The sequence below is a fragment of the Accipiter gentilis genome, chromosome 3, assembly GCF_929443795.1.
Source record: "Accipiter gentilis chromosome 3, bAccGen1.1, whole genome shotgun sequence".
Classification (NCBI taxonomy): domain Eukaryota; kingdom Metazoa; phylum Chordata; class Aves; order Accipitriformes; family Accipitridae; genus Astur; species Astur gentilis.
The window spans coordinates 34317561-34345193 of NC_064882.1; the positions used below are offsets into that span (position 1 = coordinate 34317561).

The 27633-nt window shown below is 36.9% G+C and overlaps 1 protein-coding gene across 3 annotated transcripts in view; it reads right to left on the bottom strand.

The window, feature by feature from the left end:
- Window positions 1-383: 383 nt before the first annotated feature.
- Window positions 384-27633, bottom strand: part of STX18 (syntaxin 18) — a 70902-nt gene continuing 43652 nt past the window's right edge. Inside the window, exons 1-10 of one of the 3 annotated variants that reach the window (XM_049794761.1) lie at window positions 24589-24711; window positions 21169-21284; window positions 19975-20052; window positions 19806-19872; window positions 16082-16197; window positions 11426-11514; window positions 3434-3492; window positions 2555-2624; window positions 1916-1996; window positions 384-502 (exon numbers count right to left, since the gene is read on the bottom strand). In XM_049794761.1, coding sequence (XP_049650718.1) covers window positions 407-502; window positions 1916-1996; window positions 2555-2624; window positions 3434-3492; window positions 11426-11514; window positions 16082-16197; window positions 19806-19872; window positions 19975-20052; window positions 21169-21277 — 765 coding nt within the window. In that variant the 5' untranslated portion in view covers window positions 21278-21284; window positions 24589-24711 and the 3' untranslated portion in view covers window positions 384-406. Of the gene's footprint in view, window positions 503-1364; window positions 1997-2554; window positions 2625-3433; window positions 3493-11425; window positions 11515-16081; window positions 16198-19805; window positions 19873-19974; window positions 20053-21168; window positions 21285-24588; window positions 24712-27633 lie in introns of those variants that run through there. The other 2 variants (XM_049794751.1, XM_049794743.1) reach the window with 2 other exon arrangements.

Below are 27633 nucleotides of genomic sequence, written 5' to 3' on the forward strand. Positions count from 1 at the left end.
TGCTTTTGCACAGGAACAGTTTTCTCTTGATCTGGTCTGCACACTGGGAGCTGGACTTTAAACATGACAGATGTGTGGGTGACTATGATAAAACCATTATCGTTTTTTTTTTTTCTTCTGTTAGCTCTGCTCCAGCTTGTAGCTTTCTTAGCAGCTCTTTCAAAGGTTTCTATGTTATTTGCAGGATTAAGTGTGGGTTTATGCTCGATAAAGGGATTTAAAATGAATCCTATCTGCTCCCTCTGCACTAATGGATATATACACATGCTTATTTACTGGAAAACATTTCCATCATAGCAGTATGAAAAAAATGCATAAAAGACACAGGTATGCCATATATACCCTGCTCCATTGAAAAAAATGTCAAAAAGTTTTACAAACAAAGCATGTAGACAATATTATATTTTTAATTATCATACCAGTCCAGGAAAAGCAAGGAAAATGAACACATCACAAGGAAGAATAGGATCCATACTCTAAATCCAGCATTGTTTTTGATGGCCTGTGAGGAAAAGGTTATCGCCATTACCATCACCAGTAAACATACAGTAGAATTTTAACTGTGGCAACCCAGGATGACTGTTGGTGGCTTCACTCCTCCCTCCCACAAGAGAGAACAAAACTTGCCATTAATTTCAAGTGAATAAAAGTAAGGTTGGCTACACCTCTTTAGATTTGTCACGCTTCAGTTTCTCTCAAAATCTTAAAATTGGTCATTAAAAAAACCCAAAACCAACACACACAACAAAAAAATGCCAAGATCCCACACAATGGAAATACACTCAAAACATGAAGAACTACATCAAAACATACACGCATAAAGGTTAGTTTTAAGTTCCAAAAGTGAAATTCTGTGATAAGAAATAATCAGGCCTTCATCATTCTAATAAACCTCTTCTGACTACAACCGCCCCCCCCCCCCCCCCCAAACCTGACAACTAGTTTTGGAAGTTGCTTTAGCACTGTCATTCACTTATTTCAGTCTCAGAGCAAGCAGAGCAAGGAACAAAAATAGGAAGTATTTTTCTTGGATTCTCCTTCCCAAGACTGAGACTGGCATATAGCAGGGGACCTGTTTTTCTCTCTCATTTTTCAGATTTACACATGGAATAGACTTTTTAATGCAATACAAACATTAATGTGGGTGACAAAGTTTTGTATTTGTCACCTTTCTCTACTGTTTCTCAGTGTAGTTTAGGAAACTTAGTTTTACCTACAAATGTGAGAATTGTGGCAAAAATAACATCAGTTCATGCATGTTTGATGCACTTTTCAGAAGAGTTGAGCAGAAGGTAACTTAGGGGTGAGCTACATACTCTGTATGCTTTCAGGAGGGAGGAAAAAAAACCCAAAAAACCGAACTGAGCCATTTACTCAGTAGCCTAATTTAGGAACTCTCTTTTTATTGAAATCTCAGGTCCTGAAAGAAAACATAATTTCATTCTAATTAGTAAGACAATGGGATAGATTTGTTTACTAGGAGCATGCGAGATGCATTCAGTATGGTAAAGAGAGTCTTCTGCTAACACTCAGCATTTAACTCTAGTTCCAACCATTTCAGCACTGTCTTTCATTCATAGTCTGCAATTTCTCCCCCTCTTAATTTTTTTTTAACCAAACTTCACAGGTGCTTAAATGCATGCCAGGTGACCTTCATGTTTAAAACACAGATGAGGCCAAGTAGATTTCTGCAGACCTGTATAGCTGTTCAAATCATGGTTGGCGAGACAAGCAACACAAACTATTAAGAACCTCCACTAACTTGTACAATTTTTCCAAAATCATGTCCCGACACCCCAGCACACACTGCACCTGTACTCTGGGTGAGCCCGCATGTGCTGTTTAAAGCAACACTTGGGCAAAACTGAAAGTTAAGAGAAACAAGTGAATTTAAAACACAACTTTGAAATATTACCTCTCGTATGTCTTCATTGCCTTCTTTGATATTCTCTGTTGCACCCACAACTAATTGATGGATATTGTCAATATCGGTTTCCTGATAAAAAAAATAAATAAATTGAGAAACAGTGATGTATGTTAGGAAAAAAAACCACTTCCAAGGAATTGGGGAACAAGCAGAACTCAGAAATAAAATCTGGTACTACTAACATCTTAGTTTCAATGATGCAAAGGTACAGAGGCAATTAAGTTGTAATTTATCTGTGATTTTGTGAGCCTGAACAGAGACCACCAAGATCAATAGGGACTCTCCCATTTATCTAGAATCAAATCTAACTTAATTTTTGCCAGCTCTTTTGGAAGAGGTGCCACCATTTCCAGAAAAGATGCTACTAAGTAACACATTTAACAGGACACTAAATTCTGAGGCAGAGGGATCATTCTAACACAGGTTGCATTTTCCATTCCCGGTACATGCTGTTAAGTAACAACAGTAAATATCTTGATTTCACATCTGAAGAAAAAAAAATTTCCTCCACATTTGCATCAAAGATTCATTAATCTTATGTTTACATCTTGCACGCAACCAAGACCAAAATATCCCCAAGAAAATCTTCCAACTGTATTTGCTGCTCTAGTATTAAATAATACTAACCTGTTGCAAGACTTTTTCAGTGAATATCTCTTGCAATCTGGAGATTTCCACCACTTTTCCTTCAATTTGTCTTGGCAAAGAACAGAAATACTCCATTAGAAACTAGTGCAAACGTTTCTTGCTCCTGCAGATTCAGATTCTCCAACCCAGTAAGTGGGCTATTCAAAAGGCACGGCTGTTTTGTTAGCCGCCTGTTAGGCAGCAATACCCTGTGATTAGCGCTCTGACAGTTCATGGTTGGAAGACAACCGGCCCACAGTGAAGCTCCGGGAAAGGCACCACCCCGAAATTTGCAGATACCAGCCTTCACTGCAAGGGTTTCAGCGATCTTCCTTCTTACACCTAATGTAACAAAATCCATGGTGGACCCTAAGTAGTTCATTTTGACATATCATTTTATATACTACTATGAAGTGCGGAATTCACCTTGCCTAGTACTAATAATGCAAAAGTAAAGCTCTCGCTCGAGTTAGCCATTCTGGTTTTCTGCACAGCGAGCGGAGAGCAAGCGGCAGCGCCACTCTGCCGTGAAGAGAGATCTCTGCATGGGGGTCAGTGATTGCACCTCCCCTCCTGCTGTCTGTATATGCAGCAGACATCATCATAGAATGGAAAACTAATCTTTTAAACTTAGTTAAGTGAGACTGAACATAAACCTTCCCCATTTAACCAGTAATATTTTGGACAGTCCGTGTGTCACTCAGAACCATTCTTTACACTGTGGGACAGCACAATGTGTAAACTCATACAGTTTGTTTCCTGGGTGCTCCTACTTCATCTCTCCTTCTACTACACCACTACAATTCAGGCAGCCAGGTGTCCTGCAGCAAATGTACTGTGTGTGGCTTCTGGGGCTGGCGTGCTCACAGAAAACTGTACCTGACTTCATCAAAGAGGTTATTCATTTCACCCACAAGTCTCTGGTTCTCCTGTTCAAACTGGAAGAAGGGAAGAAAGAAATGACACACATGAGTTCACATGCCTGGATTTGGAGAACTTTCTTCAATCCCCACCCCTGATCAACCAACTTCTACCCTTCCTTGTAATATATTTACGGTATGTCTCAACTAAAAAGATCTTCCAAGAACTACTAATACTGGCCTAAATAAACAATGTGAATCTGCTTATTTGTAACCAGTCATTGTAACACTTTAATGAAACAAACCCCAAAATAACTTGAAGATTTTGCTCAAGTTACTTTGCAGTAAGGAAAAATGTAGTGGATTAACCCTGTCCTTTTTTATTATTTCAGAAATTTGAGTGGGGAGGTTTTCATGCTTGTGAAAGCATGTGATTCTCTTCATGAGATCTTTGCAATGTCCTATACATTATTCGTGTACTGCCCATGGCATGAAGTTAAGAGCTTTTAGATTTTGCTACAATAGGAAATATTTTGACATCTAGTACTTCATGCTTTACAAAGGCATTGGCTTTAGTTATTCCAGCAGACCTCTTTTATTTAAAACTCATCAGTAGTCAATGAAACGTTTAAATATACTTTCAGCACTACATTTTTCAAATACAAGCATATATAGAAGACTTCATACAGGAAAATGAGCTTTGACTTTTCAGATGTACTTGACTGTCGGATCATTTGGGATTCATTACAGGGCAAGTGATCATGCGGCAAGTATAATGACACGATTTGCTGACACAAAAACTGCACAGCCAAAACGTAGCTGAGAAAGGTATCCCATGTTGTAGTGGAACGGGTTGGAAACGGCATCGTTAAGGACCGTGTTTTAGAAAGAACCCTTTAGGACGTGCTGAGCTGGGATTTTCAAGGTGCCTGAATACTCGAGTTTGATCCTGCAGTCTGGCAGCCAGCTACAGCTGGTTAAAAGCCCGAGGGGGACCTGCGGCTCTCGCCCCAGAGCCACTGGGCTCCGGGCAGTACGCTCACGCTCTCAGGGAGCTCCGTGGCCTGCCCCAGCCCCAGCCAAAAGGCTCCTGCCATCAGGGACAGCAGAGCACCCTGTATTGGAAGGGTCACAAGCCCCGCTCTGGCGGACGGAGGGGAAGCGCATTCAGGGTATTCTGCCAATTAATTCTACACGGCCAAAGCCCCGGTGACAGCTGGACCTTTGTGGTATGGACACAGCTGACTGACTAGATCTTTGCACTTTTCTCACAAAGCTGGAAAAGACCTGGTCTACGCGGTTGTACAGAAATTAATTTCTACTGAAAACAGTACCTGCTGCACACCTCTGACGAACCCGAGGGATACATGCAGCAGTGCAAATACCAGAAAACAGGATTCAGAATGCAAGGAATTTGACACGGGAGCTGTGCAAGACAGCAAGGCCTGTTCTAGTTCAGTTAATCTCCTTATTTTGAACGAGCCTTCATAACACACTGGGGTTTTGGCATAATTCAATCACGTTACAATTTCATTAGCAGTAAAAGCACAGCAGTCCCCTCAGTCACCTTGCAAGGTCTCGTTATCCTTTTTAAGACAGAGCAGTGTGTTAAAGATGAAAATGCCAACAGAGCAGCACTGCTCACAGGTCAGACTTGGTTTTCAGTTGGTACAGTAGGAACTGCTCGCTATCTGAGCGTACGCCCAAAGCTTAAGCTTGCAAGAAAAGGAGGTGTTGCCCAGAGAAGATAGTATTTGAAGACAAGTATCATCTTGTGCAAAAAGCAAAAGGAAGGAAGGGGGGGGAGGGGGAGGAAGACTGAATCACAGGGAATTACTATGACACCGAGGGTCATGTTACATCAGTGAAAGGCAAATGGGCATTTTGCTTTTAGAGCAGTGCTACTGAAATAGCTGAAAATGAAGCACGCACTTAGTATTTCGAAGTAGTTTAAACAACGACGCAGTTTGTCATTAAAATACAACGTGAAAACTAGTGGCTATAATATGACATACAGTTCATCTGACACATAGCTTCTTTCACAGAGCCAGTCTGTAATAATTTAACATTATTATACTGCTCTGCTTGGTTATCATCTTTGGCTCACCCCTGTGACCCCCACCCTGCCCCAATCATGCCACCAGCATCTCTATCCCTAAGATCTTCTTTATACAGCTTGTGCAACTCCTCGTGCGCATTGCTTCAGATGCTGATGTATGCATCCCTTGAAATGATACAGAATGTTCAAGCTGAAACTTCTGCCCTATCAAGTACTTTTATAATACTAACACAGAGAAGAAATAAAGTGTGTGGACTACTCAGGGTGAAGTGAAAAAGATCTAGTACAGCCACTGAGGAATTTGTCCTTCTCTCTCTCCCCGCATATGCGGTCAAGCAAGCGCTGCTTGCTGCTTGTCTGGTTTCATGGTATGACATTTTAGCTCACTAACCATTTTTTCTTGTGCGTTTTCTGGTAGATTAGTAAACTGAATCCTACCACAGGACCAGATGATAGGGCTGGCTTAAGGGAGCGTGGGTAGCGGGAGCTGAGCAAGACTTCTGCACTGCCACAGACCCAACAGAAAAGCAAGAAAATAAGAAGAGGCAAACTACCTTTCATACCCTTCACCTTCATTCCGTCCTTCTCATATCCCACACCATCACCACTGTCCCCCACACTTTGTGCTGTAACATTTTTCATCCTGCTTCAGGCCCATCAGGACACTTGGAAAAACAGTATCTGACTTTCTGCCAACAGCAAATTAAATGTCAACCTGCATGACTTAGGGGGAAAGGTTACAAATCTCTGATTTTTAACGCAGTACATTTAATTTCATAGAAGTGAGTGTGAAATGACAGGTGTGTTTAAAGAAGGGTAACAGTGAATCTCATAGAAAAAGGTTTAGTCTTCTGACATAGGCAATTTATGTCATAAAAAATAATTTTTCATTTCTTTTAAAATACAAATTTCTTTTTGTATTAGAGGTTCACTGTCTGCATGATTGGTAAGAACAGCTTTCTCTCCTTGGTTAAAGGACTCCAGAGGGTCCAAGATCACAGATGAGGAGGAGGGCTGTCAAGGCATGGTCACCTTCACTGTGGGGTGGAGGCCTTGGGAAAGGAGCCCAGCCCCATGGGTCCAGGGCAAACAGAGGAACATACTGCACAGCTCCCTGAAGTCCCACTGATTTCCACCCTAAAGATCCAATGGTTTTGTTAAATAAAAAAGTATCGGTGTTGCAATACATTCAAGTGCCATTGTCACCGCTGTCTGTACAGTCTCCTTCTACAGAGCAGAGCATTTGTTAAAATATAATTGACTAATACAGTTATATTTACTTTACAGTGGCAGATTGTTAAAGGTGTTTCATCACTGCACTTGTGCGTTCACACCACTGTATGTCTCTGGTCTTAGTAGAGTCACCTCAGAACAAAGCCAAGGAACAGAGCAATGAAATAGAGCCATGAGATATAGCACCGAGTTGACTGGTTGGTCCTTAAGTGACTAAATGGGGCCACCAAACTGTAATTGTTTTTCTGACTTCTGTAAGGATAAGTATTTCTGCACAAATATTCAACATCAAAAATTCCCTATTTTGCTGCTTTAGTAAAACTGAGATGATAACTAATTTAGAAGGCGAATTTTCAATAAAGAAACAGTGAAGGATTTTAATCCCTTACAAATAGCACAAATCCACTTGAGAAAGTATTCTTTAAAAAGTCCCTTTGATATTTAAAACCCTCCACTGGCACAGATTGCCTTTTAAACTGCTAAATTATTTTTGCAATTTGAAATCATGGCTGATGGACCGCTTGGCACAGACAGCGGTAAGATATGCTAAAACAGTCAATTGAACAAAAGGTTAGAGCACAGAACACATCATATGCCAGTGTGTCACAAAGGGATTTACATGAGGGGAACATAAACCAAATGCTAGCTATCAGCATAGCTCAATGATTTATGGCTTATTAAAGTAGCCTCTTTTATGACAGTGAAATATTCTGTTACCAAAGTATGGCATATAGTGACAAACTGCTTAAGGTATGTCTAAAGATCTAATGCATAAGAAGAAATAATCAGTTCTTTTTTGTTATCCCATGAGATAAATCATTATGTGTACTGTACCTGAATTTAAGACAAAACCAACCAAAAAAAAAAAAAAAAAAAAAGATACAGTCAAGGAAAATCAGGTATTTTCACAATTCAAACAGCAGAGCCCGATTTTTTCCCACTCAATGCAACCACAAGACATCTGCTCACAATAACTATAAAACCCATTAATATACCTGTACTCAGGGTTATAAACTGAAATTTATTGTGCAAATCATACAATAGCCTGCAACCATTTTGAACAATGTAAAGCTCTCTCCTGTGGGTAAAATACTGATAGAAATTGCTGCTGTAGCAATATGATAGGGCTTTAATTCATTATTTTACCCCCAGGAAGGATCATGTATGAGATCCATGATTAGGAATTGTTAAGTATGATTTGACACAACACATTCCAATTTAAAACCAACACAACAGTTTCTACACTGTAACCTACCCTCTTCTGAGAACTGCTGGATTTTCTGAGTAACTTAAATGCAGTTGGTCCACTCCTCACAAATCAAATGTTAAAAAAGTAGAAATTAACTTCTCTGTAACAGCAAACAATGCAGAGGAGAAATAATTAACTGTCCTTTGAGTGAATAAATTAACTAAAAGGATGAGGGTTTGTTACATGTTTGTAAAGATGCTTTGATTCCTGCATTAAAGGCACAATAAAGTCATTAAATATTGCTAAGTTAGTATGAAGGATTTATGCGAGCGATGAAAAAAGGAATGCACATTCAAATACTCCAATTATTTGCTAGTTACACCTATATTTGCACCTTGAACCCAAATTTACCTGAAGATTAGAATAACGGATCCCGTGACTTTAAAGTCTGTTAAGAGTACAATTATATAATATCCAACTTTTACTAATAAAGGCCAACTCTTAGCTATAAATTGCCTCAAAAATACACTGAAAGAGCAGTTTTGCTGTGGAATAGTCACCACATAACATCGCTAGCCTTTGTAAATTATTTAATTATAGTGTTCAGGACCACTCCCCCCCCCCCAACCCTAAAAAAAGAAGAAAAAAAAAATCGTGCTAGGTCCACAGAACAGACCGATGGCTTCCTCAGCAATGAGCATCAACGTGTTAGTGGCAACATTTACATCTGAAACTCTATTGTGCACATATATGTATTACACAGAAATACAACTCTGTTTACAGTTTGACAACTCCAATAATATGCAATCCAATCCAACAGTAAAAAAAATGACCTGACAAGAAATGACCCTCATTGGGGGGCATTAACTATAACTAGAAACAATCAGCTCGCTCTCTACTTGACAACTTGGTGGAGAAAGAAAAAAATGTCTGTATTAACACTGCCATGAATGCTGACTCACTTTTCTTTTAAATCATAATAAATGTAGACTCCTTCCAAGGCATAATGTGGAAGTAACTGATGCTTGCTCATTTTTAGAAGTAGAAAGTAAGCCTGTATTTCTTCACAACAGCGCCAGAAGCATAGACTCATAGTGTGAGAGACAGCCAGCCCTGAGTGCTGGTGGTCATACTGTCAGCCTGCAGTGAGCTACAACACGGGAGAACAGCTCTGGGTCAGATCCGAGCCACAGCAAGGTTCAACAGGAGATTCAGACATCCACCTTAGAACCCGATTTCTGCAAAACTCAGAATAAATTACAAGCAGAGAGGCGGCTATTCTAGTGGTTACTTCCCTTTGTATGCTTTTTTCAATTCTGGTTTCCTAGTGTCAGTACTAAAACGCAAGTACTGAGAGCACATAAAAATAAATTTTAAATGTGAACTCACACATGGAAATTTAAGAACAAACTATGGCACAAGAGCAGTAATAATATTTCAGTGGATTAATATATATAGGACTACATGTTATTTTTATTTTGGTAGCATTTTGATCTTCTGCTTCTCTAAACAGACTAGTAAATTTGTGTCTCTCTTCCCACGGAGCAGACTGATAAAGCTGACATCTAAAGTTTCCAGCAGAAGTAATTTTTCTAAGCTTAATCATGGCACTGACATCAAGGCACTGTTATATAGTATAAATTTTCTTGCAAGCTATAGGCAGAACTGTGTAGGCTAAGAATAAGGACATATTATAGTCTGTCTGAGCTAAAAGTTCATTTAATTTGGAACATCAGTGTTATTTTTATACCCTTTTTCACAGGATGTGCAACTCCTGAAAGCACAACAGAAGTAAATCAGTGCAAAACAACCAGTAAAAGTTTTTAAAATATATAATAATAAAAAAAAGCACAGCACAGGAGAGCTCTGAATGGGTGAAGAATAATAATGGATTTTTAAAAAGTGCCTGTTGGTTCTACCCTAGGAAGAGCTGTCTGAATGCCTAATAAGAAGCAGTTTAGGATTGGAGATTTATGAGTCTAGAAATCCTTCAAAGCATTAAACTATGAACGTAATTTTCCTCTTACTTAAGCCTGGAATCACTCTCCCTCACAAGTCAATAAAGAGAACTTACTCCTGGGAAAAATTCAAATTCTTGGTGGTCAAAAATCAGCATTTTAAGATGTTTATCTTTCTTCACTCGATAACAGAAACAGAACAAAACTTACAGACTTCAGCAACTCACCTAAGTTGTGAGGTATCTGGGGCCTTACTCTAAAAAGTATAAAAGGATTTCATGAAAAAGAAATGTATTTATTCCCAAAGTACCATGGCAAGGGACGTAACGTGTAAAACTTAATTACAGTGTGAGGCCTACAAAAAGCAATCCAACATTTAGTAGTCCGTTATTAGTAAACCCTGTCAGAGCCATCACCTCTGATGCTTGTTCCCTCCTGATCCTCTGGAAGATTACAGCAAGGGGGCTAATAATATTGTGCCTAAACACAGAAGAATGAAAATATGTTAAGAATTCTCTTTAAAAAGAAAAAGAAAGCAGGAGTAAGCCTTTAGATTTCAGACTGGCACTCAAGGACAACATGAGAGCATCAAGAGCAGCCTCTGAAGAACCTTTTCTCTTTGACAAACCATGCCATAATTATGTGCAACTTACTCATCGCTGACGGGAAGAGTGATGCATATTGTGTTTGGGAAGATCTCTAATCACTGCCAAGGAAGCTTCACATATTCATACTGCAGCAGCCGTTTGCCTTAGTAAAGTTCATCATTTTGAAAACTGCACATCTACTGACTAGTTATAAATCAGTTTTTCCTTCTTGATATAAAATAAGGCAATGGGTGCTAACGTGGAGAGATTTTCTGAGAATTTTGAGCCATGTCCAAAACAATAAATTTTAGGAATATCAAAAAGTCTAACATATAGGTTGTCAGCAATCATGCCTATGTCAGAAATTTCGTAGTATATCAGTTCAACGGTAAGAAGAATTGGATCAAACAATACATAAACGTGCTGATAATGGGGAAATGAATAAAAGGTAAAATTCATGAGATTCAGTTGCAACAGCAAGCTTGTAGCTATTTCTTCTAGTAAGCCGATCCGATTTTGATAATCCAAAAAAATAAAAAGGAATAAAATGAATTATAACTTCATAGTTATACTTAAACAGTATAACTATTTAAGGTGTGTTCTAAAAATAGTCCAAGCAAAAAATGGCCAACACTTTATTCTTTCAGAAGTTTCATAATGCTTCTTCTGATGTTGACTTGACTTCTATTGTTTCTTGACTAAAAAAAGGAACTGATAATTGTAATTTTAAAAACAATTCTAATTTCAATCGTTGAAAAATAGTTGTTACTAATTTTATGCCTCCATGTATGTATTTTGTAGCACTTTTAAATATTAGCTGCTACCAGAAGAACCGGGAAGCCATATACAAAAGGTGTATCTTGTTATGGCATTATTCTGCATAAAATGAAAGTTGAAAATGAGTTCGGGTGAATCTGTACTTTAACACGTATGAATACAGCAGAAAATACAATAAAATGGACAATAAGACACAATATATACTTACCATCTGTATTTCTTCAGGTGACAGCTCATCTTCACCTTTGCCATCCCCCCATAATCCAAGGTTACTTTGGGCATCAGGCAGATTCCTGTCTGTAAAAGAATCACCAAACACTTGAGACAATGCAGGACACTGAATAGTAGAGTGAAAATCATTCTTCATCCATTTCAGAATGCTGATGAAATTGTTATATCTCGTTATCATTAACTGAGATTCACCCTATATTTACAGCACAAAATTACACCAATAACATTTAACTTCTAAACTGCAACAAAAGTCTACGCGTGAGTTTAATTTTGTGAACTATGAGAAGCTGCACTTACATATTGACAGTGAAGGATGTAAACCAACTTCCAATGCACTAAGACTTGTTAGGGCACAAAATACTGTAGCATTTGTCTTTTAACAGAAGATAACAGAGTTTTCAAAATAACAGTCTATATGCAAAGCTATTATCTTCCAATGAGACTTGAAGGAACTACCAGCTCCTCATTCCAAAGACTAAAACCAGAATCTCAAAGACATTTTGAGCAAAGTTCACAGGACGAGCTCAATTTCCTCACGCTGTTGTTCAAACTGCATATTACAGTGCAAATCCTACAGCACACTGTGCAAGGGGTCTTCCTGCATACAACAGGAATCAGACCTGATCCCACAAACTAACCCTTAACGCATCATGGCTGCTTCACTGATTTCAATAGCACTTCCCCTTTGATTAAAGCTAATCTGCATAAATCTTAGCAGGAGTTGGGCATAAAAGATCTTGAATGGCTATTTCTGGGATATTTCCTTCTGGAAGATTTATTTTTAGGCTTAATTATATACTTCTGATTATAGATGCAGAAGTTAGCATGGGAAAGAAAAGAAACTAAAGAAAAGAAACAGGAACCTACTGTTTCTGAAGCTGTTCTAGCATCAGTGTTTAAAATCCCAATGATAAGACTGCACTCTTGAGAGGGCCTCTCTTTTCCCTACTGACTGTGGCATTTTTACAAAACCCAAAAGAGAGATTTGCACCACCCCAAACCAGATCAAAGCTGAACCTGCTTTGACTTACCAGATGCAGGCTGCAAATGAAAATACAGAAAGTTTTTACTTTTTCATAGATTTCAGACTTCCTATTTAACCCAGTCATTTTTTAAAAGGCATTTATAAGTATTTTCATTTCTTTTGTTATAACCTTCTAAACCTATTTTTTTTCAAATGCATAGGCAGCACAGATGCACCATCATTCAGATACTGACTTGGGAAGCCTCTGAATGGAGTAGTCCTATTTATAAACAAATATATGAAAAGGATTATAAGGAGAAATTTTTACCGTTATCCTTCACTCTAATATTTGTGAAAACTATTGAAAAATAAGTATTATAAAAGAGCATTGTTGTGTATGTCTCCTTTATAAATGTTATTTTGCTTCCCAACAACTAAACCAGGACGTAAAAACAATGACAATGTTATAAATGAGGGATGTGGATAAGGAATATAGTAAATAAAAACAACAAACAAACAAAACAACACAAAAAACAAACCACAACCAAAAATAGATCTGTACTTTCTTACAAGTAGTAACAAATAAAAACAAGAATATCTTTTAAAATTGTTTAGAAAGGATTCATCTCTCTGTTCTCCATGGGGTATCTTCAGTATTTCAAGTCTATTTCACAGAAACACAAAACTTACTTGTTTAGGTAATCAATGTATTTACATTACATCAAAATAATAATGAATTATTTACTGGATTCAAAGAAAAGAAGATAATTACTTTATGGAGCCAAGGGAAAAAAAAAGATATATTCCTATTTTATCCCACAGGAACCAATTACTTTCAGGCGCTGTCAGCACTGTTAAAAAAACAGCACCTGTATCCAATGTGATTGCTAATAAGCAAGTACACTTACGGTAAGAGGTAAGCGAGAAACGTGTATCTCCCCAGGGTTCCTCCTGTCACTGCCGTACGTTTCTGGCTACTGGGAAAGTTGTTCTGCAGCTTTCATGGACCTGACATTAATGCTTTTCTACAATTCACCCAGCAAAAGCCAAACTACTCTTCTTTTGCAGAAAGAGAAGTAGTTAACGCATGACGGAAATACAAAGTAATGATCAAATGCTCTGAACCCTTTTCCATGCTGAAAGAAGACAGCTGCTAGGCTTGTGGACCAGTTCAAAAGCTACTCATTATTTACATTTATTTCCATAAACTAAATGCCAATTTGTAATATGCAGATAAATACTGTCAGCATATAAAAGCAGTCTCCAGGGAGACTATTTTCCTACCACGAGGCATGTCCAGTATAATTCTAATGTAAACAGGTGCTTTGCCTCAAAACAAATGTAATCACATTTTGCTTTGGTTTCTGCCAAAAAGAAGGACAAAACCCAAGTTGTGCTTCAGCACGCCAAGCAGGACATTCAGCTGCTCATCATAATGTTCAATTTAAGAACAGGACCACAAGCTGCTCTTGGAAGAACTATCTTTACAGCTGAGATATTTAATGCAAGGGACCCAGGCACGCTGATGATTGCTAATTCATGAAGACGAATGATCACCATTCTCTAAACCAACATCCTGAGGATTAAATAGTTTCTTTCTAAATGCAGTTAATTTCTCCAGTTTCTTAGAAATCTGAAAAGTTATTTGAAAAAAACCCCAAAACCCAAACCAACAAAAAAACCCAAAGGCTATAAGATTTAAACTGAGCTTCTTGTTTCCTAGTCATTTTGTTCACACTTTTTCCATGCTTTGACAACCACCTACCAGAAAAGTCACAAGGCTGACTTCTATAAGCAGCAGCAACCAACACTTACTCTTATGTGATGAATCACAGGCTATGTGCATTTACAAACTGCTTCAGACAGATTTATTTTGATACACAAGTTTCATAGTTTTCTCAAAGACCAGTCAGCAATCCCTCTTAAGTATGGCATCAGCATCACTTATGTGACAGGAACCCTACTTTCTTGAAAAAAATTAAAGCATAAACTAATAAAAGTGAAAACTGGAGTAATCAAAATGAATATGCAATAAACAAAGCTTCATTTATGTTTACTGCACTGGTCTGCCGTGTCCAAGGCAAAGAAGAGCGTTTTCCACAGTGTAGCACAGATTTTTGGAGCTAAAGATTGTAATGACACTATGTGGTGGGAGTGCTCACTTTCAGAGATTGTGGAGACATTCAGTAACAAGGAAAGAGCACAGGGCAATGAAGATGCTACTACGCTGCCGCTCCTCTGCTGGCACTAGCTCACAGCTGCAAAACACTGATAACGTGTTAAGGTGAAACTCATCTACGTGCCTACGTGCTGCATCACTTAAGACATACTATAAAAACATAGTAAGCACTAGAAACGACACATAATCAAAGCCTTTACTTCTTACAATAAATTCAGTGTTGGGGACAGGGGGAAGCATACTGATAGGGCCTGCAGAAGTACAAACTGGTTAGGAAGATAAGCAATGCCGTATCAGAAAATGAAACCGTTCGCACACTGTGAGGTAATTCAGTATTAGTCTTCATCCAGAAATGGAGCATCCACTTCACATGAATCCACCCTTTGTATGGCCCTACAGTCGCCAACCAGAGGAACTTTACTCTTTCAATAATCACCAAAGAAACAATAACTGATCATCAGAATAATATGGCCATCCAGTGCATTTCTTCTATCTTGATGAAATATTATCCTAATGCAATGTCACCTTTCATACAGTTTCTCTTTCTCTCAAAAAAACCCACCAACAAAACAAAACTTCACACTGTAAATCACAGGGTGCCTTGGACTCCCGTAGACAGCACAAGCAGGAGAATTCAAGCCAGGGAAAACAACTCCAGAATCACAGAAATGAGACTTCTCTTTAGGTGTGAAACGTGAAATTATCTGCATAGCGGTGGTACTCTGAAAGGCACTCTGCAACAAAGTCCTGCCAGCGTACACGTCCCAGGACAGACCGAAACAGCTAAGGGAAGGGACTTACATCCCCTGCTCTCAGAAGCAGGCCACCAAGGAATCAGAAGCAATGTTCACCAGTCCTGTCAAGAACAGCACCAGCTGAAATGACCCTGGGGTCAGAAATACTGCTTCAGACTTCTGCCTGTCTCCTGCCCACTGAAAGATAAGATGTAATCCTTCTAGCAGGTAAACTCAATGCTGTGGAGAACATCCCCAAAACTACTGGATCTGGCCAGCCAGTAACCCCCCCTCTATGAGCATATTCTACCTTCAACTTCCTACTGTAGGAGTGTCCAACTCAAGGTCTCTGTACTTAAAAAACTAGAAAATGTTCCCGGAAAGTCATTGAGCTACTTTCCAATTCCTTGCCATCAGTGAAAGGAATGTGAAGAAATCAGACAGATCTCAAAATAAGTAGATGGATATTGATAAAAAGAAATAAAAAAGGAAAGAGTTCACCCAGAGTTTATTGAGAGGATGAGGAATCCAGCAAGTCATAAGACTTTTTTAGCTGGTTGGAAAAAGCATGTCAAAAAGTTTAAGATTTTGCTTCCTCAGTCTCACAATGTGCTTTACAAAAGCCTGATCAACTCAGGGAAGATGAAAATAGAAAAGGTGCAAGTCACAGGAACAGGCCCTTGTAATGTGAAGAAAGTACTATTTAACAGGCAGGCCTTGCCACAAAAGTGAAGTGTAACTATGTTTTATTCTTACCTTTGCTTTCCTCAGCAGAAAGTTTTTCTTCAGAATCATCTAAAGGATTCTGTGAAGATTTTTCAGGGGAAAGAGGTGATTTGGACACGTTGCTCTGCTCAGGCTCAAGTCTGGACCTAGAAGCACAAGAGCCTATAATTTAACTGATATTACACAGTTGAATTTCTCTAAAATGAGAATAACCACAGATTATTAAATTTGACACTTAAACTCTTGCAAGCTTCATATTAAAGATTTCCCAGTCAAGATACAAAATTTAGTTAGCAACTTTCACTGAAATATTGTTACAAAAGCAAAGAAAGCACGAACAGTACTCCTGAACATAACACATTACATGTTCAGAGTTGAGGAGAATTTTGAAGGCTATAGCATAGAAATACAAGACATTTTATTAAACTTCCTTTCAAAAATCCAGTGTATTAAAATATACGTATTTTAAAAAAAGCAAACAAATGACATTTTAGTCATACTGAAAATTCTTTTCAGTAGCAATAGCCAACACCAACCACTACTTTATTTTTTCCAAGTAATAATTACAATTTTACTTTATATTGTCAATTACCATAAAGGAAAAGTAAGAAAATACGACAGAATTAGTTTTTCCCAAAACAAGTGTTTTTATTAACTGGCTTTAAAGAACAGTTTAATGATAATGAGTGTGATCCTTACTTTGTGTGCCAAAAGACATAACAGACCATTTAGAAGGAAAAGAAAAAACGTATGCAGTGGACAGATATATACTACATCTAAGTCCCTGCTATGTAATTTTAATACAAAGGCAATGCAACAAATGAGAAGCATGTTCATTGATTATATATTAAGGACTTGTCAAGCATGTTTCACTGTGGCACAAAAAAAGTTTAAAAGTGGTGGCAACATATTTTTTCCAGTAAACTTCTGTGGTTTATTGCTGTCTACAATTAATTCTGTAACTGCTACATACTAGACAGTTAAATGCTTAGCAACTGTGCTGTTAGAGAAGCTAAAGAACAAAAAACCAAAAAGCAATGGGCTGAATCACCTCCTATGCCACCTTCATCACTTCCTCCCCTCTCAAATATAATCAGCAGTTAATCTCATTATGATCTGCAATCTTCCCCTGTTGCTTAACAGAAGGTGTTGTATTTTGTGTTGCTTTCCTTCTTTGTATTGTGTCTAAATTCTAACCCATAATTAGAAAATTCTGAGAAAAACAGAATATAATGCATTAGTCATCACTGAGTGACTATGTTATTTGAACAGGAAAAAAACAGTAACAAGGAACTTTTCGTATTTCTAAAATCCCTGCAAGTACTGGGCTTTCGGTAATTTTGCAAATAAGAACTCTTTTTCTCTCATCTCCTCCCTCTCAAGTCTCAAACTTGCCTAATAATGAGGAAGAAAAGACTTATCTGGATGTCCTTGCAGTTCAAATAACTAGGTCTGATACTAATAAAACACCAATTCCCCAGATAATAAAAATATCAGCTTAATTTTAATAATTGCATACATAATTCACAAGATACTCTAATGGAATAAGAAGTTTAAAATTGAAATTAAATATAATTTTGAATACCAATAAACATAAAAACTGAAAATCACAACCAAGTACGTTTACAGAAAAAGCTGCTTGTGCTTCTATTTCTCAGCTTTTCATTCTGGGGAACTAGTCCTATGTAATTGGCAGAAATTTTTAATCAAATAATATAAGTTAATACATAAAGGCAACTTATGTAAGAAAATTATAACACTGAAGCAATTTATTGAAGAGCTTAGGAAGCTTATCAATATAAGAGACTTATATTTTTACTGCAAACTTTTCAGTATTATCTGATACGTTCCTGTTTTAAGTTGACTAAATTGCAGGAAAGAAGAACTGCACTAGGATTAATTTACTTTTAAAGAAATGTATTCCTTTATTGTTTGTTGTCCTTACTTAGAACAGTAGGCTTATGTATGAAGTTTTCAATTAAAAATGAACAAGATGCCTGGGATGCACTATTTAAAGAACGCCTAGTTCTTTTAAGCTATGAAACATGTTCTTATTATCACATAAAGCGCCTGCTGAAATCCTTGGGGAAATTAAAAATCAACTAGTTGAAGGCATATGAAAAAAGAGACTTTTTCTTCAAGTAATCATAAAGATTGGTTTATGCCCTGTGATTTATTTAAATGCAATTTTAATTTCGATGACAATTTAGCCATTACATCACATCTGCAAGGCATACAGACTCCACCTGGGCAACATCTGTTTTCTAGTTCTTACATCCATAAAAAGAGGCAATCTCCAGTATCCTCCAATATTACATAAAAGGACTGCATCTTCCTGATTATTTTTTAATGCCTTATTGCTCTTTATTTGTACTCTTAACTTCTGAAATAGCTCTTTCATTGCTCCATGTTCAGCATATATCAAACTGAGCTGTTTTCTCTGTGTAGTCATCTGAGAAATCTTGAACCTGGGGTTTCACATGGAAACAATAATATAAGAGTACCACAAACCGAAGAGGTGGTATTTGTTAGCCAATTCCATAACTGCAGGAACCATGCTATCTTTCTTTGAAGTTATTTAGTGTGAAGAATACTGATAAGGTTATGTATTTTTACACATGAAAAATATCACACAGTTTGTTTCTGTATGTTTTTTCTGAACAGTTACGGGAGTTACAAAAATACCAATGCCTTACTTTTCTCTCATTACTTCTTAACAAATTTCACAACTGGTTTGGTGTACTTTGTTTACTGGGTTTTGGCTTGTACTACTATTTATGTCTTAGGAGGATACATTTGAGTGAATCTAATTGTGCTTAATCATGCTGAATCACTCTGAATAAAATGTACTTACGGACTTCTGAAAACATCTCTCTAGTTTCAATCTAAATAGCTAATCGAGCCAAACACCAAACTGATAAAGCAGCATCAAATCTTGGAAAAACACTCAAGAATTTATTGATGTGTATGTTCTAGAATTTGTTATTTTAAAATTAAAATGTACATAATGGAACTTAAGGTTAAAATTCAAATAATGCAGACTGAGAAGACATAGAAAGCCCTTCAGGTATTAAATAAATTGCAAACCTGTTCATTCTCCCTGTCATTCTTACACCAGGGAGCGTGTTTTGTTTCAGTTAAGAAGTTACATTCAAGATTTTTATTTTAATCATGTTTCTACTTGCCATGAAGACCTGCCATCTCAAGTAGCATTTATTCACAACATAATCACTTGCTTCAGCAGAAAGATAGTGGCTTAAAAAAAAAAAAAAAAAAAAAAAAAAAGCCCCCAAAATAAAAAAGATAAAAAGAGACCAGGAAAGAAAAGCAAACATCTCTTGTACCTAAACAGATGGTATCCTAAATAGCATCTTTGAGACATACTACCAATGTGCAAGATTTCATTCTAAATTATTTTATGCAGAATATTACTTAATGGGACACACAAAGATGTTCTGTTCCATTTGTAGAAGTCCAACAGGTTTATTAACCCACATTTTACTGATTTGGTGCTTTAATCATTTACATAAATGAGAAGTACAACACTATATTGGCACTCTGCCATTTACAGATTTAACTTCACATGCCAGAAATGTAAGAGAGCCCTGGCATGTACCTGTTGACAGCAAAAGTTGCTCATCCAACTACAGATTTCCATTAAAACAATCTCCTTAGAATCTAAACATGAATAATAGTTTTGTTGAATGTCCTACAAATGAAAGGCACAGTTAAACTATATTTTGACACTACTCACAGTCTCTTCTTATCTATCACTCGCTTAACTCGTATGGCTCTTTGTTCAGAATACAGCTTACACACTCCTGTTCAAGATAGCAGTAAACAAAATTTCAGGTTAGAAGAGCATTATTTCTCTCTGGAAAATACAATCATTCATTTTTAACCATTCAATAAATACGAAGTACTTTTTAAGTAATCTTCAATGAAGTCCAAGACAGCTGTTCTGTGCTCCTTTACCTGAGCAGACTGGACACCCTTGTGTGCTGAAATACATAAGAAAGATATAACACAATCTTTTAAATTTTTACTGAATTGCACAAAAGTTTGATTTTCAGTTGATAGGCAAGTTATATTCAAGAGCCTATTAAGATTTTATATATTAGTATTTATTTTAAACACAGCTATATTTAAATATAGGTTCTGTAAAACAGCAAATAATTACAACAAAGCAGAAGCTGAAAACAGCTAGTATCTTACAATATTTATGTTATTGATTTGTTATATATGCCACTGAGTCATACTATGTCAATTAAATTTCTAAACAAGAATAGATGTCACCAAGCTAAGCATAGCAAAACAGATCTAGAGGTTTACCTTCCTTAAAATATTTAACTTCTTAACATTTTAAATTCTCCAGTGTATAGACTATGTGGAAATCTTTGGGATTTATTATGTCAAGCATACTTTTAATTCACATATATCAATATTTCTTATTTTGATACTATATAGTGCCCATGCATGACTGACTTTCAATGATTCTGAATAATGCTACAGCTATGTTTAGATCGCATTTCAAAGCTGATGAAAATCTTTTGTATATTGATAAAACACACACATACAGAAAGTCAACTTGAAAATGGCAAAAGAGAAGTTCTCTCTAGAACTTTCATAAGATAGTGCTGTAAAGGTATGAACCCCCACTCAAGTTGTCAAAAAAATGCTCTTACTTTACCAGGACTCTGTTAAAGTTAATTAATTATCTCGAACTTTGAAAGATTGTATTTGTAATACCTTACAGATGGACAAGTAAGACAGACACAACCATTGAATTTAGTGAGCTATGGTTCAGGCCTCTGTGCCACAGTCCTAAATTACCATTCGAGTGGTAAATATTTAAGACTATCTTTTTCACACTTGCTAATTAGCGTATTTGAACAAATAAATAAAATTCTATGCTCTGGTTTCTCCTTCCACTAACATTAAAGAAAATTAAGTACAGTACTGATCAGTCAATAGGATTACACAGATGCAAACAAAAAGGCAATGAGACTTCACCAAATCTCTTTCCAAAAGCATTTCAGATTCACCATCCAATATTCAGCATTATATTAACCCTTATCAATAACTAAGAAAAAAGATTTAAGAGTTGCTCAGTTTACCTTCTGTTCTCAGCTGATGAATGGCATCGGCACACGTCCTCATAAATATCTGAGCATCTTGATCTATCTGATCACGCTCTGTATCTGTCATCCTCACATACTCAGACATAATATGGCTGAGAAACAAGACAAATTGTCAGTTAAGAAATCCCCGACATAAAATCTACAAGTACACATCTTAGACCTTCTCCCACTCACCATCTCCACAGAAGCTTTTCTGCAACACTGTTTTTCATGGAAAAAGTAAAAAGTACAATAACCATCAGTGATAAAAATGCCACTTCTATAAAGTTGAGAGGTTTTTTAAAAATATTTTTTGATGAGTAAAAGATGATAGGCTATATTGGTTTTTCTACATCTCATACATAAATGAAATACTGAGCAGATAAGGAGAAAATACAACTAGAAAAATATATCATTACCCTCAGTACTTACTCCACTGAAGCATATTTCAATTCTAAAAACAGGAAAACAAGTAAGATAAAGGAATAGCTCAAATGTTTAAAGAAGTAAAAAAAAATTGAAACTTTTTTTACTTAAATGTATGTTTTCATTATCTTAAATACTGAGCTTCATTTTCAAAGTAGCTGTAACTATGAAATCTGTCAATTCAAATCAGACTAAACAATAATACTGGAAAATAACACACATTTTTAATACCAAGTTGATTATAAGATTTATTAAAACCTGTTGTTTATTTCTATTTTAGATAATACATTATGCATTTAATATTTTCTAATAGGATTAATATATCTTTTTGTTACTAAATTAATAAAAATGGAGGCCTGTCAGTAAAATATTAACACACTGTAGATAACCACCAGAAAAGCATACTGTATAAAGGTATTTAACAGTGTTTCCACAGCCATAGATGACAGGATAATAAAACTTTGCTACAGCAGCTTATCCTATGTTCATCCTGGGTTTCCTGATGATAATCATTACAGCCTATCACGTTTGCTTTTAAAAAAAGGAATGAAAACCCAACTCATAGCCTCATTTTAATTTAGATTTTTTTAATGTATGTGAAGATTTCCCCACTTGTTCAAGGTGTGTATAATGCAACTCTATTAATGCAGTAATACAAGGAAAAAGGAGGGATCTTCAGTTTCCAAAGCCAGCCTGATACCCTTAGAGAGATCTCACACGTGTCACTGCAACACTAAATATTCCCTACATCTGCTGTAATCCCTGCCACAGGAATGCCTACAACCAATTCACATCATCCCATCTCATCACCTCTCACCACATACAAACCCACCAGTTTCTTCCTGCATCTTCAATGTACCATCAGAACAGGTCTCCAAGTTCTCCTCCACAAAGTTTTAAGCCTACTCTAAGGTCCCCAAGTATTACACCAAAATCTATTCTTTCTCATCCCATGTGACTGGTCACACATGAAAAAAGCAGCACATTTCATCTGGCTTGAAAGTCAGTTTCTGCTTACTGGCCAGCTAGTACACAAGCATGGATTAGCTAGTGAAGAGTAAGGCAAACTAACTTGGTTAGTTCTAGTAAAGTATAGTAATATTCTATATTTTACTTGTTTCCAACACTGCCGTGTATTTGACATCTAAATATCAGGGGTTTTTTCCCCCTCCAGTTAAAACTATTCTAGATGTTAGAAAATTATTTTTTATAACTTACAGAAAACTTACAGAAATGCAGCCATATATACTGTTTCCATTTATATTTTACTAGCTGAACTGCTCTCTGTTGGTCAGGACAGACAGGTTTCATAAATTTATGGCAAAATCCCCATCACAGCTGTAATCAGTAGTCTTCTAAGCTGAAACTCTAATTTGCACTCTCTGAGTAAGCAGCTTCTGAATGATGAAAGATCAAGAGTGTGATGAGTCCTGCCCCTAAGGATGATGAAGTGGCAGAAATGACGTGTGATGAACTGACCGTAAACCCCATTCCCCGTCCCCCTGTGCTGCTGGGGGGGTTGGTAGAGAATCTGGGAGTGAAGTTGTGCCTGGGAAGAAGGGAGGGGCAGAGGGAAGGTGTTCTGAGATTTGGGTTTATTTCTCGTTGCCCTACTCTGGTTAATTTGTAATAAGTTAATTTTCCCCAAGACAAGTCTGTTTTGCCTGTGACAGTAATTGGTTGAGTGATCTCTCCTGTCCTTATCTCAACCCACAAGCCCTTTGTTGTATTTTCTTTCCCCTGTCGAGCTGAAGCGGGCGAGGGCGGGGGGGCGGGGGAGTGATAGAACAGCTTTGGTGGGCACCTGGCACCACAAGAGATTATACTGAAAATCCATCTAATCACCATCCTCAAGCCTTACTGTAAAAAGAACCATTCATTCAAAAAGAAGAGGCCAAGGAAAAACAAAACCAAAAAAACCCTAACAAAGAACAACTGAACAACAACAAAAAAATCCAGCTGTGTCCTGTACGTCAGAGATACAAATAGTTGCTCAGAAGTGCAGTGGCAGTATTATACCAATGGACTGATATATCACTAAATCAAGAAAGGTCAAACCATTTTTTTCAGAAGCCATCAGAACAATTAGCCAAGACACGCACTGGCTAATGTATGCAGATAAAGAAGGGAGAAAGGGAGAATAGAAATTCTTACAGATTTTTATCCTAATCAATAGGAGAAAGCTTCATGAGAAACTTGGGCTGGAAGGCAACTTGGGTTATTTGTGATTTTTAAGGAGGTAGGTGAAGACTAAGATAAAGACAGTGGCCATCAAGTAGGCAGACTTCAACAGTCTAGAAAAAGTAGGTTAAACTGCATAGAAAAGAGAAACCTAAAAAGGAAAAGAATTCAGATGAACTAGTAGTTTTCGTACAGAAATTACATTACAATAATTTGCAATTCTGCCCTTGATGAACAAGTAGAATGGGCAATGCAGTAAGACATCAACTTCGCTAGTTTATGAGCTCTTCATTTTGCTCAAAACACAAAAAGCAGAATACAGAAGGTGCAAATTAGGTCTGATTGCTACTGACAAGTCTAAAGGAACACAGCATTTAAGGACACAATCAGAAAAGGGTCAAGTGCAGGATGAGACAAAACTGGCAAGGGATGCCATTGACAAGAGACTGCTCTGCAAACATTACTAAGAGAAACAGCTAAAAATATGGTGTTAGGTTGTTACTCAGTAGAGAAATAAAATTATATGCAGAGTATGAATAAATTCTAGATGTTTCTTGCTTTTTTTTTTGCATTAACTTTCATCGCTAAGGCAATTTGTAAGCTGCAGTTACTATTCCCTTTAGCTTACTGCTTTTAAATCATCTGGGCCCAATTTAGTACCTCCATTATTTTTAAAACCGAAAAAGAAACCATAATTATTTGTTAATTTTTCATCAGTAATAACAAGTGTCAGATGATGTATTAATAACAGGATGCTAAGTGAATGACTGTATGAGAAAGAGTGCAAACCAGGTCATGGCACGAGTGTACCTGAAGGTGCAGTGCCTCCTGGGATAATGCTGAAGGTAAACTTGATGAAGTATATATCCTTCCTATCTGTGTGCCAAAGGTGTGCTCTTGAAGGGAACTAACTGACTTCCAGAAAAGCCCAGGGTGTACGCACATTCATATAGTGTGCAGAAACAGGAGACCAGGCCCTGGAAAAAAAATAGGAAATGCATCAAATGACAGGATGTATCCTCACTGCCAAGAACTAAGGGAATAAGCAACTGCTAGGTTGAGGAAAAGATGAAGCGTAGCAACTATCTTTAATAAATAGGGTTAAGGGAAAAAAAATTTTTAAAAAAAGCAGAGGACTTATTGACCACTCAGCCTAGGAAAATACAGGAATAATCAAACAATTTTTAAGCATTTATGAAAGAATAAAAAGATAACCAGTAGCCAATATGAATCAAGAGTAAGTCATACACAGTGTAATTTACTTCTGGGATGCAGTAACAGGTGTTATGGATGGATGAAAAACAATCATGGCTATGTATCTTCTCTCTAGCGTGGCTTTTGTTACCATCTCACATGACATTCTTATACACTACCAGTGAATAAATGAGTTAGAAGAAACAAGCACCATATTGATGTGAAACTGTTTGAAAAGCTGAACTTGGAGTAGTTATATACCAAAAGAGGAGGACACACTGAGTTGTGTTCCACAGGGGTTTGTCCTGAATCTGACGCTATTTAATACTTTCATTAACAACTCAGACAGTAGAATGGAGTACACACTTATTAAATTTGCAGAGGCATAAAGCTAAGCAAATTAAAACTGTATCAAGAGAACAAGACTTCAATTCAAAACAATACTGCCAACTTGGAGACATGACATGAAGAATTTGAATAAGGTCAGAGGCTCTTTGTTGCAGCAGGAACAATTATCTGAACCCACAGAGAATGGGGAACAACTGATTAGGGAACAGTTCTTCAGAAAGTCATCTGGGATCAGACTGGATCATAAACCGAACATAACAACAACACGTTGTTGCATAAAAAGTCATCATTCTAATGGGATGCATAAATGCAGTATAATCCATTATGAATGAAAGGTAATCTTTCTGCTATCCTTCGCTTTGGGTAAAGCCTCAGCTGGAGTTTTGTTTCATTTCAGCACCTCACTGCAACACCTACTGGGACAGCGTCCAACGGAGAGGAAAAAAGTATGATCAAAGGTCGAGAAGAACATGTATGAAAACCCAAATATACTGTAATTGTTGAATCTAGAAGAGACTGAGGAAAACCAAAATAAGTTAGTGTAAAAATAAAAAAAAATTCTAGTAGCATGGATAAGGAAACAGGAGAAAGCAGAAGGAGGATATGGAATCTCTACTGAAAGAAATATTTAAGACCAAGGAAAACACAGTGGTACGATGACCTAGTCATTCTCTTTTTGAATGTGTCAGCCATGCTCTTTCCAGCCTACCATTTCTATGATGTATTTTGCTGGCAAAGCACAAGGAATCAGAGCTGATGGAGGCGTTACAGCAGCTTTTGGAATTAGTAACTTTTTCTGCTGGTGCATAAAATATTTTCTGCTTACTGATTCAATAAAGACACCAAATCAAGCAGAAAAACTTGATTTTCTTCCAACAATGTATTACAAAAGAGAGAGAAGCAATAAGCTGAAATAAACCAGTCCTAAAATATCAATATGTACTGTTTTAGCAGAGATATGCCCAACTTACCACCTGCAGATATTGCCTTACAAATATATACATAAAAGCTCTTACACACACACACAAGTGTATAGGTATATGCCCATATGTACATGTATGTATAACCTTAGTTGTAAATACAGCAGACATTTTTAAACTTCTTCCCTTTGGGCATCCAATATGTTTTAAATTATTTTATTTCTTATTTAACTATTAAATTTAAAGATTCTTTATTATAATTTGTGCATTTTAATTTACTGCCTTTTGCATCCACATGCTGTCTGACAAAAATTCAAGTAAAAACTTGTCTACTCAAATGACAAAACATTCCACAACAACATATTTAAAACATTACTTTTTTTTTTAGGTCTGTGGGGAAGCTTCAGCTACTGGAACAGGCAGTACAGGCATACCTGAATTAGTACTTTTGGTTTTGCAAAATATTGCAGAGAAATTCCAGAATGCTGCTAGGAAGAATTACTATTTCTAAAATGTGATATATGAACTTAGTACAATAGAAAAAGAAGAGAAATAATTTGAAAATAATTCCCTGGAGAACAGAAAAATACTATATACTCCTCCACGAAGAAAGTCCTTATAGATCTACATGTTTCACTATTTTAATATAACAAACTCGTGCTTCTTGTAAAAACATGATTAAGTCAAGACAAGAAAGAAGTCTGGCATTGTACGGGAGTCAGTAAGACACTATTTTTAGAGTCCTTTAATGGCTACTTCTTTTGTTTTTATTGGTTAAGCCAAGGGAACACTCTCCACAAAACATAGGGTAAGCATTCAACGATTTTCTATTAGGTGGCAAACACGTTACATGATTTGTTGACTTTTTTTTTTTCCTCCAGCTTTACTAGGGAGATAAATGCTAGGGCAAAAGGCATAATTACTGGGCACCAACATTATTTTTTAAGACATAAAGATAATTTGTTAAAAATTTTTTCAGAGTATATTATTTACAATAAACAACATATGAAATGTTCAAACACTTAACTGCACAGAAGGACCTCAGAAGCATGTAATGAAGCCACATCAGAAGCCACCCATCCAGCCTTTCCTGTGGAAAAGGCATCATTTCTACGCAGAACCAACCTACGCTACACTGATGAACTACATCAGTATCTCTGAAGTTGCAAAAGACAATAAATTAGATGTCTAATAATCCCAGATGGAAAGCTCTTCTCTTGAAGATTTTCCTCAAGTATAAGGTGTTCTGTGGTCAAAATATGGAATTCTCTCAGTTCCTTTCCAATGTCTGATTAAAACAGTAGGAATAACTACTGGTCTTTAAACTGTCTAAACCTTGAAAGATCCTTCAGAGAAACTGGAGGCTGTGGAGGAATCCCAAGAGGACCATTTC